At 45.8% G+C, this 14,652-nt stretch overlaps 1 protein-coding gene and 1 long non-coding RNA gene across 2 annotated transcripts; one reads left to right on the top strand and one right to left on the bottom strand.

The window, feature by feature from the left end:
- Positions 1 to 5,511: 5,511 nt before the first annotated feature.
- Positions 5,512 to 9,377, bottom strand: LOC100823130 (squamosa promoter-binding-like protein 7). Its single transcript, XM_003581456.3, has 3 exons — positions 8,748 to 9,377; positions 8,470 to 8,597; positions 5,512 to 6,279 (listed from the first exon to the last, which is right to left on the bottom strand). Exons 1-3 carry the CDS (start codon positions 9,224 to 9,226, stop codon positions 5,804 to 5,806), a joined length of 1,083 nt encoding a protein of 360 aa, XP_003581504.2. The 5' UTR covers positions 9,227 to 9,377; the 3' UTR covers positions 5,512 to 5,803.
- A 2,299-nt stretch (positions 9,378 to 11,676) lies between these two features.
- On the top strand, positions 11,677 to 13,929 carry LOC112269530. The gene is made up of 2 exons (XR_002961404.1): positions 11,677 to 12,305; positions 12,383 to 13,929. It is a non-coding gene; the product is annotated as an uncharacterized LOC112269530 (long non-coding RNA).
- Positions 13,930 to 14,652: the final 723 nt, after the last annotated feature.

The following is a 14,652-nucleotide window of genomic DNA, read 5'->3' as shown; positions in this document are numbered from 1 at the left end:
CCCTCTTGTTCTTTTGTGCTTGTATATTGCATGCATGCTTGCATACATACAACGTACCTGCCGCATAAAACTAACTCGAGTTAGCTAGCCTTGTATACATATCTGGTTCACCTCATGCGGACCGGCCTAGCTAGCTTGCATTTGTTTGGGTCTAAATCCCTTGCTCTTGCTTCTTGAAACAGGACGTTAAGTCTTGCTTCGATCTGTACATTCAGGTCTCAAAACATTGCGTGCATTTATTAGCAAGCAAGTGATGCTACTACTAACAAGCAAACGTACTATCTCTAGCTACTAGTAGCTAGGAGCAGCAAGCATGCACACTTCGCTAGAGCTCGCTAGCTGTTTTTCCGACACTACACATGTACCAGTGATTTCCAGAACCCAAGGGCGCCGTGCGGAGGCCGGACACGGAAGGGCAGCACGCTGCATGCTGCCAAGGCGATCGAGCCGAGCAAAGCGTCGATGCATGCAGCAGTCAGTCAACGAGTCGTACCAACAAAGACCGGTTGAAGTGGCCGACAAAGCTATGCATGCATGCATGCTCCACAAACGCTCAAGCCCAGCCCGGCTGGCCGGTCTCCTCCCCTCCACTAGGTTAATTGCCACGCAAATCCTTCTGCAGCTGATCTGATCCACACGCACACGTACAGGACATTTGCAAATTTTGCATGTCATGCGCTTAATTGATTCTTCCCTTCTTTTTGTGTACAGTACACTGTTCATTGTCTTGATGATCAGTGGACGTGTTTAATTAACTCGATCGATCGAGATGTCAACCGATTCGATCTTACTATATGTGCACAGAGGATTCAGATCTGTTCACACTGACAGTAACGCACCACTTACGTACGTACTCCGTATCTCGCTCATCGCCGACAGTACTCCATCTTTGGGAGATCGAGAGGATTTACTATTTAGTTAAGCCTGAACGGTGGAGTCCGGGAATTAATGGACGGACCAGATGCATGCATGACCACGCAGCTAGCTGTGCTCGCCGGCCCGCAGTGCCAGCACGGCTGACCCTACCGCGTGCATGTAGACCTGGTCCTTTCTAGGTGTCATGTAGCAAGAAAGACCGGACATTGTATGGCCTGCACGTAGCTTCTTTCTCCCCGTCTTCTGTCGTGGGCCTTCTTCGTAGCTACCTAGCTATAGTAGGAGTAGCTTGCAACAATAAAGCTTGCACGTACAAAGTACTATACCCCTAAAGCAAAGCTAGCAACAACAACTATAGCTAGCTAGCCGCTTATAGGAGTAAGCACCCATGCTCACTCACATACCGCACATTAGCCTTGCATTCATACTGTAGCCAGATAGGTGGTAGTATTTCTATATACATGTAGCTTCAGGTCACGGCCTGCATGGTTAATTCGAGCAGATAAGGATCGATCCATAGTGACTTGAAACTTTAGCCTGCAGTCCGGCCTGTGGAACATGGTGAAAAAGGGTATTGCATTGAAGAGAGAATTCAGTCCACTGCATGCATGCACATCATTTTTCTACTAGCTACTCAATTATACTAGTGCTCCCTTGTGGTGTCCATGCATGGAGGCCAGGTGATGTGTCCTTGATGACTTTAATGTATGGCGATTCGGGATATTTCCTTTGCAGCGTTCCGGTTGATGTTTTGCTCTATTGTTCTATGCAGCTGATCCTGCTCTGCGCATAGCGCTGTATACAGCTTAGCTTACTAGCCTGGTGCATCATTTGCTACACACGTGACCTTGAGTACCGATGGATATTGATTGAGTAGTGAGAGCTGTTTCTCGTTCGGCAGCCGAGAATGGCATACCCTGCTAGGAGAGCATTGCTTACTTTCCTTACTGAATAGTACTCGATTAAATGGCTAAGATTTAGAATATTAATTTAACTTGATTATTTGGATATGCATGCTCTCTGCATTTCAAAATATAAGACACATAAGTATATGCAGTCAACGTTTTGAAATTGGGAGAAAGTATGACTGGATATGCAAGGATAATAATATACAAAGAGTATGTTGTATTTGTCTCGCGATATAACTTAGTATCAACTGTTCTTTTACTATGAACTTAATTCAGTCAAAAACGTGTGTTGGCGATTGTGAAAAATTAAGCATGGCAGGTGTACGTACTAAGCAAAGGCGAAATGATCGCCGTGGGCACAGTTGGTACTTGGGTGCGACTACCTCTTCTCTCGCTTAATTGTTTTCTTTTCTCGGTAACAAAGGATTGCCCCCGGCTGAGAACACACCCCTTGCAAGGCTCGCAGGGTTGGCAAACCATGCTTCACCACCACATTGAGATAAGAATTAAAGAAGACCAAAATAAAAGCATGAACCGTGAGAATCACTAACTCCATCGTGTATAGATTAGGACGGGAATGAAGAGGGTAGACCTGTACTTTGTATGATGTCACCTCCACCGCCGGAATGCTATCAAGGACAAATCACCACAATTAAAGGTGCTCAAACCGCTCATCGAACATTGAGCCATGGTTACCGCATCTCCAAATGGTTGTCGGAGGAGGGGAAACAGAAAAGATTGAGAGTTGATACCCGGTGACTAAGGTACGTTTGTGGAGAACGATAGCATTCTGATCATGTTTGCATGTCGCACCGGTTGTGGCAAATCTCGGCTGAAGCCTTTGATCATGCACGAGGGTGGGTGCCAGTTACTCTCCGGCTGACTTGTTATTTCAGGCTGTGCGGAGGGGCACTGTGTGATAAGCTTTTGATCCTCGACGTTCGCTATCAAAATGTTGCCATGTGTAAGTGTGTGTAGTAGAGAGGTGGTAGCTGTTGTTACCATCTCAGGTTTGCAGAGTGCAAGAGACTGGGGGTAGCTCGCTGCTTTTGTCTTTGAATGTTTCGTTTTGATGCAAACTATTTAAGTTGTATTAATAGACACATGGTTCCTTTAATGAAACCGGAGGGAATGCCCTCTATTTGTAAAAAAATGCGCTGGCCTTAATGGTGCGTGCAATAGGTGATGTCAGCCTTCTCTTAATGGACACATAAGATGATTATTTATGTGAAAAGGAGAAAAATAAAATAAATTCTCGAGCCTTTTCTTAACTAAGCAATGATCTGTTCACAAGAGGGGTAATCCATTTTTTCCTATTGTACTAGATTTCATCTTTTTTTCACACTTAATTATTTATTTTAATTTAAATTATAAGATATGACATTAGGAAATAACATATTATACAGCGTGTTCTATTGTCTTGAGTAAATGATGCGAAACGTATAAAAAAAGATAATCTTATACATGCTCTAACCATTATTATTTCAGAAATGAAAGATTATGCTTCGCGTACTAAGGTGGCCCGCATGGCTTATTGGGCTAGGTTCAGCTTCTAGTCAGACCTAAGAGGTCAAGTTTCAGGACCTCTCAAAAAAAAAGGTAAAGTTTCAGGACATCTATATAACTTATAAAGTTGATCCCCACTAAGTGCAATTAATGTTTGCAAGTTTGACACGCAAGGTGTCCACATCATCATCCACATCATGGGCATTCAAAAACTCCACATCACCATCGCAATCATGTGTTGTTGTACACTAGGACTTCATTTTGGTGGTCCATTTAAATTTAATATTTTGATACGTAAGATTTTTCATCTTCATGTTGCATATAAATATTTCACCAAACATATATATTTTCATGATATGTATGTCAATTTTTCTAAGATCTGCAAATATTCAGGTCGACGAAACTTCACTTTTCGGTTTCTTCGAAATTGTTAATGTTCATGCACATTAAAATCACACCTGTTGTTTTGTTGCATATGTGTTATGAATAATAAAACCGTTCTGTCCTACAATATTCATAATTATTTTACGTTAAATCGTATTATTATCATTTGTTTCTAAAATCATATTCAGACGTGCATATAGAATTTTCCGTGGCAACGCGCGGGGAATCACTTAGTAACCTATAAAGTTGATCACCACTAAGTGCAATTAATGTTTACAAGCTTTACATGCAAGGTGTCCAAATCATCATCCAAATCGTGCACATAATGTGTATTCAAAGTCTCCACATCACAATCAACATCATGTTTTGTAGTACACCGGAAATCCATTTTGGTGCTCTATTCAAATTCAATATTTTGATATCTAGGATTTTAATTTTCATGTTGCATATAAATATTTCAACAAAAACACATATTTTCATGTGCAATTAATGTTTGCAAGCTTCACATGCAATGTGTCCACATCCTCATCCACATCATGCACATCATGGACATTCAAAGTCTCCACATCACCATCCACATCATGTGTTGTAGTACACTAGAAATCCATTTTGACGCTCCATTCGAATTTAATATTTTGATGCCTAGGATTTTTCGTTTTCACGTTGCATATAAATATTTCACCAAACACACACACTTTTAAGATATGTATGACAATTGTTCTAAGAATTCAAGTTGACGAAGCTTTACTTTTCAGTTTCTTCAAAATTGTTAATGTTAATGTTCATGCACATCGAAATTACACCTATTATTTTGTTGCATAGGTGTTATGAATGATAAAATCATTTTGTCCTACAATATTCATATTTCTTTTAGATTAAATCATATTATTATCATTTGTTTCTAAAATCATATCGAGACATGCATATTGAATTTTTCGCGGCAACGCGCGGGGAATCACCTAGTTTACAAAGTTTTGAACCCTCATCGTGATCTCTACCGGTGATTTGCTGATCCTACATTGGATTTCTAATCATCGTGCTTTCTCCATCGTTTCTCTCACGTTCGCAACGCATACCAATTAACCATATTGCCCGGCAGTATGTCGTGCTCGTGATCCGTGACCGGTTTTACCCAAAGTTGCAGGTTGATTCGTCAAGTGCTGTCGGTTTTGAGCGTAACAATTTCGTGGTATCCACAATAGTTGCTTAATGCGGCAGCAATTTTTAGACTGCATTTAAGTAAAAAGTCATCAATCAGAGTCCCACATTGTACATGGTATGCTCAATGAGAGAAGACAAAGATGTCTTAATCATAGCCTGCTGGAAACAGTATGAAATTAGTTGCCCAGTCCAAACAATCAAAGTCAAGGCTAATGTGCACGTAGTACAGATGTACTCCGTACTCCTTTTCTTCGGTATCGGTACTTATGGGCAATAAGCAAGCACCCGCACTGCCCCAGAACAATTTAGGCCTGCAGCCAACAAACTTCGCCTGATTCCCAAGACCCGGGGATCAAATGCCCTCTAGTGCACATAGATTTCATCTGCCTTCTAGACGCCAACATAATTGATGAATGATTTGGTGTGGTCAGATCGATAGGTTTCCCATCGATACTCAACCAACTGTCACGATAGCAGCAGATGGCGAGTGATTGTCACGGAGGAGGCAGCATATTTCCGAACACTAATCATGCAAGCTGCGATGTACGTACGCATGGGGCCCTAGCCAAAACCTTTAATCGCGAGTCCCGGACAGAAAAGGATCTAAGCTCCAACTTGAAGGAGGAACAGAGTAACGACAGGATCTCCTTTCCCGATCTCCCACAGAAACCGCCCGTCGCAAACCGACTCAATTATTTCATTCAACCAATCATGTTTAGTGGCAGAATTCCCTTGTTGTTGATGAAGAAGATGCGGCTAGCACCCGCTACAAGACGAATAGATGACGCTGTCCCAACTCAAGTTGATCGATATATTGCACGGTCGACACAATGACCAAAACAGGGCCGGCTCCAGCCGCGCCCACGGTACGAAATAAATCTCCGGTACGAAGCACGCTACTACCTGCCGTCTGCGTCGTGCATGCATCGTGTAGCCCAGCACGGGACTACTCCCCAGACCCCAACACGTCAGGCCACATGGGCTCCCTGCAGGGGCGCCCACACGCCCGGGCCGCGGCCCGCTTCGTCGTCGGGTATATCCTCGGCTGGCCTGCTGGAGGCCCTGTCCGGCGTGCGCATGGTGGGCCTGAGCAGCCCGCCCGCGGTGGGGGCCTGCATGAGGTCCAGCGTCACGTGGCCCGCTGGAGCCGGCGGAGGCGCCGCGTGCGCGTGCTGCCAGCTGCCGGGCACCGACTCCGCACCCCGGCCGGAGCGGTCGGGGAAGAAGTGGCACGCGAGGAGGGCGGCGCGGTTCTCGGCGATGAGCTCGTCGAGGGCGGCGCTGCTGGAGCGGCCGGCGGGGAACGCGTCGGGCGCCGTCGGGATCAGCTGCCAGGGCGTGGCGCCGGCGGCTCTGGCCGATGACAGAAGAGAGAGAGCACCAGCCGGGGAAGCGGGCAGCAGGGCGCCGTACGGCGCGAAAAGGTGCACCAGCGACGTGACTCCTGCAACGCAACGCGGTCGCGCCATATTAGTTGGCACACCAGTATTCGACAACACATGCAGAAAACCGTTAACAAAACCACGCTGATCAAGCAGCTCTTTGCCATAGCCTCGGTACGTAGTGTTTTAACTGTAAGTCTGCAACTGAAAAGCAATTCATTCAGCATGTCGACATGCCGTGTTCTCGTCATCTGCACCGGAAACTTGAATAGTAATACGGAGCAGTAGTACCTAGACTACAGGTTGGTCAGCATAATAGATAATGCTCCTAGCTTTTACAGGAAATACGAGTCACAAATTTAAACACGTGGACTCCACAAACTCAAACTGAAAAAACAGTTTAACAATGGTGTGTTGCCGGAAGTGTTGACACTTTTGCTCTTTCCAACCTACAGTAGCAGACACACTAGTACACTACCACGTGCAACGCAAGCATGCCATCTAATCACACCTCAGGGGAGCTCTACATTCTCACCTCTCCCATATGCTATCGTTTGATTAAGATCCGACGGCTAAGCACGTTGACTGATCTCTAACTAAAATACAAGTAATTTCTCGATAGCAAAAACGAAATAGACAAATAATGTGTGAACCGTACAATCGAGCTCAACTACTATACGAACGAGGTGATCCCGATCGATCTTTTTGTGACAACACTGAGCTATGAACAATGTCATGCTCGTTTTACATTTGCATTTCCAAGCAAGTGTGACCAAAAGAAACACGACAGTTGACGAAGTTTTGTTAGCTAGACTCGCTGCTGATAGAGATAAAATACTATTTAGGGAGTGTTGATTGATAGATTTTGAGTTAATAGTTAAACTAACCAATAAACTTGTTCAAACTTTAAGATGTTTGACTTCGAACAAAGTTATAATATTTTTTATTTAGTATTCCAAAATTAGTCCCTCGTGCCTCTGCATTTTCATTACTAGTAGTACTACCGAGTGCAGTATGTGTGTATGGGTTACCGTGCCTTCTAAATATGAGAGCAAGAATAATAAAGGACGCAAGCATGCTATAAGAATTAAATATGTTATTTTTGCTTAGTTGGAGGGCAGAGAATTGAAGAGAAAAGAGGAGTGGGCTATTAGCTAATAGTCACGTGCTCCTAAAAACCAATGTGAGAATTCAGTGTGCGCCATATATTGATAAATTAGTATAATTTTATATCCAGCTACTATACATGCTAGCTATTGCACAAAATTATTGATGACATGGCAGCAGCTTATAGCCAACTGCTGGTCTTTTTGTACTCCATGTACTATAGCTCATATCCTTATTTAGTTAGCCTTATGGTACTACGGGAAAAATGTTGTGTACTGTGTATCTAACCGTATATCTACAGCATTCCTTCAACTACTGGCAGTCAACGAACAAAAAAGCTACTGCAAGTAGCCTAGCCAGTGGGGCAGTACCACTAGTAATTTGATGTGCATGCACGGTTTGGCTGCATCGCATCGCAAGCAGTACAACTGCCGTGTGAGACGTTTCCTGTAACAACGTTGGCACCCTCGTTTGGGCATAGGATTGTAAAATTCATTTTGAATTTAAAAAACAACTTGTTTGGTTGGTACGGAATTAGTCATAGGAATTCAATCTCAAATTTCATGAAATCACACTATAATTAACCTCAATTCCTTTTTAAAAGTCATGATTTCTTTAGAATTGTCACTCACTCTTCAATTCTATGTGGTAGACAAATATAATTTTTTAACTCGAAATTCAAATTCAACCAAATAAAATCCTATCAAAACTTGAATTTCATTTCATTTTAATCAAATAAAATGAATTATTGGTCACCAAACGAGTTGAAAGCGATCATATGCACGGTCCGACGGTCGGCCTGCCCACGTTAAGCTACTAGCACGGACTCTCAAAGCAGGCAGGGCACATTAATGCACACATTAAACTCAGTGCTTTGGCCCGTCTCACACGCATCCCTAGAACCTTTTGATGTCCCTACGCGCGCGCCTGCAGATCTCTCCTTGTTTCCCGGCATCAAACCACCTATCCGCTCTCTCGCTTTACAAACTTCGCTCCTGTATCTATCACTCTGTCAGACAGCCTCAATCCAATAATACTCTCTCTCTCGCTCGCTCACTGGTTTTTCGACTTAACTCTCATCCTGGCGTCCAACAACTTGAACAGAGCACTAATGGATGAAAACGGGGATTAGCGGCACGGTTTACCGTGTGTGTGCGCGGATCCCCTGGCCATGGCCTCGCTGGCGTTGCTCTTCCGCCGCCGCTCGTTGTGCCCCGCGAGCCGCCGCCGGCAGCTCCGCTTGGCGTCGTCGAACTCGGACATCGCGTGGAACCTGCACTTACACACACACCCGGCCACTCTCATACTCCGTACTATCATATAAACTGTGACGCCGTGCGCACTGCACGTACGAATTAAGTAAACTACACATGCACGAAACGAAAGTGGATGCTGCTCTTGGTGCGGGCAAAAGTTTACTGACCGGCTGCATTGCTGGCAGAAGCGCTGCTCGGCGCCGTGCACGACGACCCTGGGCGCCTTGGAGTGCGCCTCGCACACCTTGTGCCGCCGGTGGTACTCCTTGGCCCCCGCCAGCGCCAGGTGGCACCCTTCCACCTGGCACCTCGCCACGGCCGCCGTCGCCGTTGCCGCCGCCGCCTTCTCCTTCCTCTTGCCCTCCGGCGCCGCCACAGCACGCCGGCCGCCGTTGACGTCCACGTGGCCCGCCGCCCCCACCTGCGCCAGCTGGCCGTCCCGCCACCCGGGCAGGTAGCAAGGCCGCTTCCCCAGCTTGAGGCTCGTGAGCTCCTGCTGCTGACGCTGGGCGCTAGCCATGGCTGCGGGAGGCGGCGGCGGCATGAAGTGCTGCGGGTATGCTGACGTGGCGGGAGGAGGCGCCCACTGCATCCCGAGATCCCATGGCGCCGTCGCTCTGTGCCCAGCGCCACCGTCACCTTCCATGCTCCGTGTTATTACGCGAAAATACGTTGCGGTGGTGGCAAACTCAGCTAGAAAGTGGAAAAGGCGGCGGAGGCTGCTGCTGCAAGGACAGGCAGCGGTAGGCTATCCCACTGGCGCAGGCGCGCATATAAAGGATAGGGAAAGTCGTTCCCGAGAGGGGCGAAGGCGAAGCGAGCTCCCCAGGGAGGAGCTGACTGGGTACTGGAAGGCACGGCAGTGCCGTACTGACAGGTGGGATCTCCCGTCAGAGGTAGCTGGCGCGAATAGTAGTAGCTGTAGGCTGTGTACCCTGTACGACCCCGAGCGCTGCGGGGCTCGTGACATGCGGGCCCGACGCCACATGGATGGGCGTCATTGAAGGGTTCAATCTGACGCGGGACCGGGCTCTGTGCCGTGCCATGACATGACTGCCGCAGCATTGAACCCCGCTCACCGCCGCGCGTCCTTACACAGACAAATGGGGCCACGTTATCCAAAGCGACGGTCTGGACCCACACTTCAGTGACTTGACTTCGGCCCAGTGCGGTGAATGAGATTGGCGAGTCTGCCACTTGCACAAAGATGCCATATCCGGAACTGGACGCCACCACAGATTATGTACGCTGCCTACAGATATCACGACGCGCGTTTCCACTGGCCCGTGGGACCAGCTCCGTCCAGTCCTACCTGTCATGAACTATACACCCGTCAGAGCGCTGTAGTTGAGCAGTGAAAAAAAAGAGCCTGTGCAGCAGGGCGGGGTGTACATGCATGCAGCGTGACGGGCAGGGGTTGGGGCCCAGTACGTCGGGTGGTCCGGTCGTCAGCGTCTGCAAGCCTTGGGCAAGGTCCTATTGGCTGGAGAACGGGGGGTATGTCTGTGCTTGGGGGGAAATAATATAGCCGTGTTGGGTGCCGAGGGTGCTATACGTACGGTACGGGGTACGTACGCCTATTTTGGCCTTGGCGTGCGCATTCCTTCCTTCCCTGTGAATCTGAGATGCTGTACGCCTGTACGTCCTCCTTGGTAATTCGGGCTCGTGTTTTTGTACCAGCACTGACATGTGTATTTCAACTCTCTTCGTCCGCGTTTAATTCCGCTTGGATCTTTCGCACCGTCCTGGCATCACTTTTCATGGTTGTTTGTGTCGTAGCAGCGTCACATCTATTCACACGACGATGCTATTGCAGTGGCGTTGGTCTTCAGAGTCCACCGTTGATGGTATGTGCTTGATATTAGATTAGCGAAGCCACGGCTGGTGCATAAGATGATTGCTGGTATTAATTAAGGAGAACATATAATTAAGAAGAAGAAAATACAGTTTTTCTTCTCTTAGGTCTCCATTAAAAGTTGATCTCCCGTTGCTTCAATAGTTTTCTTTTTCTCCGAAAATGGGGCATTGGCCCCTATTCCGGTCATCATGGATTTTTGACGAAGCGCACGAATTATCGACCCAACATGCGTGAACCCACTAAAAGTTAAACACTGTTGCTGGAGACACATCCATCATAGGTTATTTACATTGGGACGGAAGGAGTATTATCTTTGACTAAATCGATGAGAGAAGACCATAAATACAGAAATACAAGTCATGAGATCCATAAGCTTTGTTCTTCATGGATAGTCCACGACGGACACACACTGGACTATCGCGATGAAGTTGAGATCCATAAAGGTATCTCAACTTCATCGCCATCTTCATTCATGGAGGAGATCCATAAGCTTTGTCCTCCATGGATAGTCCACGACGGACACAGGGACACATGAGATCCATAAGCTTTGTCCTCCATCGCGATGATGTTGAGATATCTTTATTCCATACGCCGCAAGGGTGGCCACTAAAAACATACAAATAACCTTACAAAAAAGATCAAAACTTCAAGCCAAACAATTATGCGGAGGTGCTCAAACATGAAGGCAGAGACATTATTGGCGATACTTATGGCAACACCGTGGCGACCGGTGTGGTGGTGCCGTAAGTCACTGCTTCGAATGTTGTTGTTGTGAAGAATGACAACGATGACAGGTCAAGCAAGCGTAGGAAGGCCGGCGATCTTGCATCTTCAATAATACCAAGGTTATGTGCATCAATCGATGCAGAGACGGGTGGAACGTCTCCCTTTTCGGAAAAAAAAAATTATGTGTTGTTTCCCTCGTCTTCCAAAGCTAAATCGCCTACGGGACCAAGGGTCTAGAGAGATCGATTGAATCGGACTATTGAAGAGCTCCTCGGGGCTACTTGGTTAGGTTTGAAAAGTTTATTGACTCTATTCAGTGGGATGTTGTTTGAGATGGAATCATTGTTTTTTTTAGCGAAAGATGGAATCATTGCTGATTGCGAATATATGCAGAATCTGGATCTTTAAAGGTGGCCCACTTTTAACTAGTTGGGGCTTAATCTCTACTACTATAAGCACACAGTTTACTCGTGGTTTGAACCGTCGGATCTAATCTACGTCCAAGATCATCCCCACTCTCACACCACTCACCACGAAAAAAAAACAACCGCTCCGCCTCCACTTCTCCCCCTCCTCCTCACGTCGCCCCTCCCATACCTTCCCCTGCGCCCGCGCACCGCCTCCTAGCCGACGACCTGCTACTTCCTTTCCCCTCGCTCGCCGTGTGGCCTCATCTCCTCCTCCGCCCGCTGCGCCGCCTCCTTTCCCCATCCGCTCGCTGACTCATCTCCTCCGTCCGTGCGGCGCGGGTCTTCGTTCTTGCCTCCGGCGGCCATGGCCACGTCCTGGCGAGTGAGGGGCAGCAGCGGAGGAGTCAGTGGCGGATTGCGCGGTTATATTTCCGGCGACGACCTGGCGGTGCGACCGGCGGCCTCAGAGCTGGCAGCGCGGATAATTCAACGTAGCGACGATCGCACAGGCAGGTTCCGGCGACGGCCTGGCGGTGCGGCCCCTCTTCGGCCACGGCAGCGCGCGATCAAGCGGCGACAGAGGAGAAGTCAGTGGCAGAGAGGGGATGTGCTGAGGTCTGCGGGGTGACGGCTCTGATCCTCCTCCTCCAGCGCTGGCTCCGCTCACGTACCAACGGCTGCCGAGTCGCTACGACGTCTGGTTGAGAACTCCACGGCAGTACTCCGGTTCAGTGCGTTCTCCAGTTTTCTGTTCCTTCGATTTCCCACTGCTTTTTTGTTATCTATCTGACATTTTTTATTGCATCAGCAATGATGAAGACAATTTTGGATCAAGGCAGCCCTCACCTGTTCGATGTAATGCCCGTGTTTTTTTTTTATGTCAAGTTCTCACCCTTGATTTGACTTAGTCGTAGTTTCTTTTCTTGATTCCTCTAAAAATTAAGGAACAGAATGGATTTTGTCTTCACTTCTCTTTTTCAGATGTGTCTGTATCTGTTTGCAGGTTCTGGGTTATGAGAATTTATTCTCTGTTGTCTGAAGAACATGATGCAGCTTTATATTTTTTTCATTCTCTGAACTAGGTTTGGAGTGGGCTTTTGATGTTCAGAATAAGCGAAATGCATTTTACAATTGGCAGTTTGCTGAAGTAAATTTCTAGAATACATACCATGCATGTTCTCCCCAATTTTTATGACCTACTAAGAGCTTGCCCAGTTGCCTCTTGAAGATAATGAAATCTGAAATACTGCAATAACTTTGATCTATCAGTTCTTCTACAGTAGCTTATTTTCATTCATTTATCTGCACAGAAATAGATCTGTGTACCAAATTTTATATGAATCTTTGGATTTGTACTGGTTGTTTTGAAAGAATACATTTTATATAGTGCTATGGACAGGTTATATGTCAATTTTGAAATGTACTGAAGTTGGATGTTACGAACACCATAGCTTTATATGTCAATGCATAATATCAATAAAAAACTGCATGTTTTCAATTTTTGGTATACTGTCAACAAGGTAAACAAGTGTTTTTTTTTCCTTGTACCGTAAGATCCCTGATTTGTCTTGAATGTAGTGTGTCTTGCATGATTCATTTGGTAGCAGATTTTTCTTTATGTTGGTGATCTTTCCAGGGAACTGGATCAGTTTAGGATATGAACATTCATATTAATTTTTCAGGTCCTGAAACAATAATTCAGCAAACATGTTGTTTCAGGACAGAGAGCACAGTCGACTAATTAATTATGAGATAATAACGATCAGTCATGGATTTGACCTAAATGGTAGATTGCTCCCAGTTTTTCCATTAACGAATTTGTTGCAAGTCCATACCTATATCTAATTTACTTGCAAGGTGACTGTTTGAGATTGCTCTAGCTAGCATATGTTACGCCTTCTTTCCTTATACAGATTCAAAGACGTATTGCAATGTTCCAACAAATATCTAAAGATCTCTCAAGCCATGCTCTTTTTTTTCTTGATTTCAACAGTCATGCTCTGATTTAGTGATTTCTCCCCTACCCTGTGTAGATATGTCAAGTTTAGAGGAGCAGTGAACAAGAACAACGAGGTGTCAAGGAAAACAATGTACTCTGCCCAACCATGTTCTTCCATGCCAATCTTTCACATGTATTTAGTAGAGTGCTTCAATCTGTAAAGTTCGTGAACTTTTGGTTTGAATAAGAGATACATCGCAAAATACTGGCCTACTTTTATTTTATTTTCTGGTGTGGAAATCATTGTTCTCTTATGTAATTCAAGCCATCAAGGATGTTGTAAAAAATGCCTCTTTTGAATCTTCAAGATCAATGAGCGGCAGTTCAGATATCTCAATAGTTAATGATTTGAAGTTCCACTGGGAAGCAGTAGCTGAGTGCCCGTAATTGATTAACATCTGTAATTAGGAAATATCAAGAAGCACAACTATGGCCCGTTTCTGTTTATTTGTCAGTTTGTCTACTCAGGTGAGTCCCAACACCACTAGACCGGTGTGCACTTTTCTTTTGCATGTAGAAACTGCATATGGTAAGTCATTTCGTCCTTAAAACCTATTATACAAAAATATATTATAGGTATTTTATGGAGAAATACTGATTTGGAACAATGATGAGATGTCGTGCATCGTAAATCGCAAGTTGCAACAACGGTGGGTACAAGAATTAATACAACTACTTAGTTGCTCATTTGAGCATTGTGACAACAACGTGTATTCCGTCACAATGCACGGGCACCCTGCTAGTACGAATCAACAGTACACCACGTCCCCCAAACGAACCGAAAACTAAAATCAAGTTGGGCCAAAATATGACGCGGCCACTGAACAAGAAGATGCAGCCCAGCTCATTGCATTTTCCTCCCCTAAAAAAAAGGACGTCACTAGGGAGCGGCCGTTGGCTAGTTAAGCTTAGCCAGCTAACGGCCTTAATTAGGAAAGTTTATAATTAGCATAATTGGATTGTCTCCTGTGAGGAAAAGGAAAGTATACCAGCGCACCGCACGTATCCAGTAGTTGTACACATTTTATTTTGTTAATAAAAGTTCAAAACGCCACAACTTCCAAACGGAACGTCCAAAT

Source organism: Brachypodium distachyon, chromosome 5 (genome assembly GCF_000005505.3).
Source record: "Brachypodium distachyon strain Bd21 chromosome 5, Brachypodium_distachyon_v3.0, whole genome shotgun sequence".
NCBI lineage: Eukaryota > Viridiplantae > Streptophyta > Magnoliopsida > Poales > Poaceae > Brachypodium > Brachypodium distachyon.
Note: the sequence above shows the minus strand (reverse complement) of the source record. Positions and strands in the feature narration are given on the sequence as shown.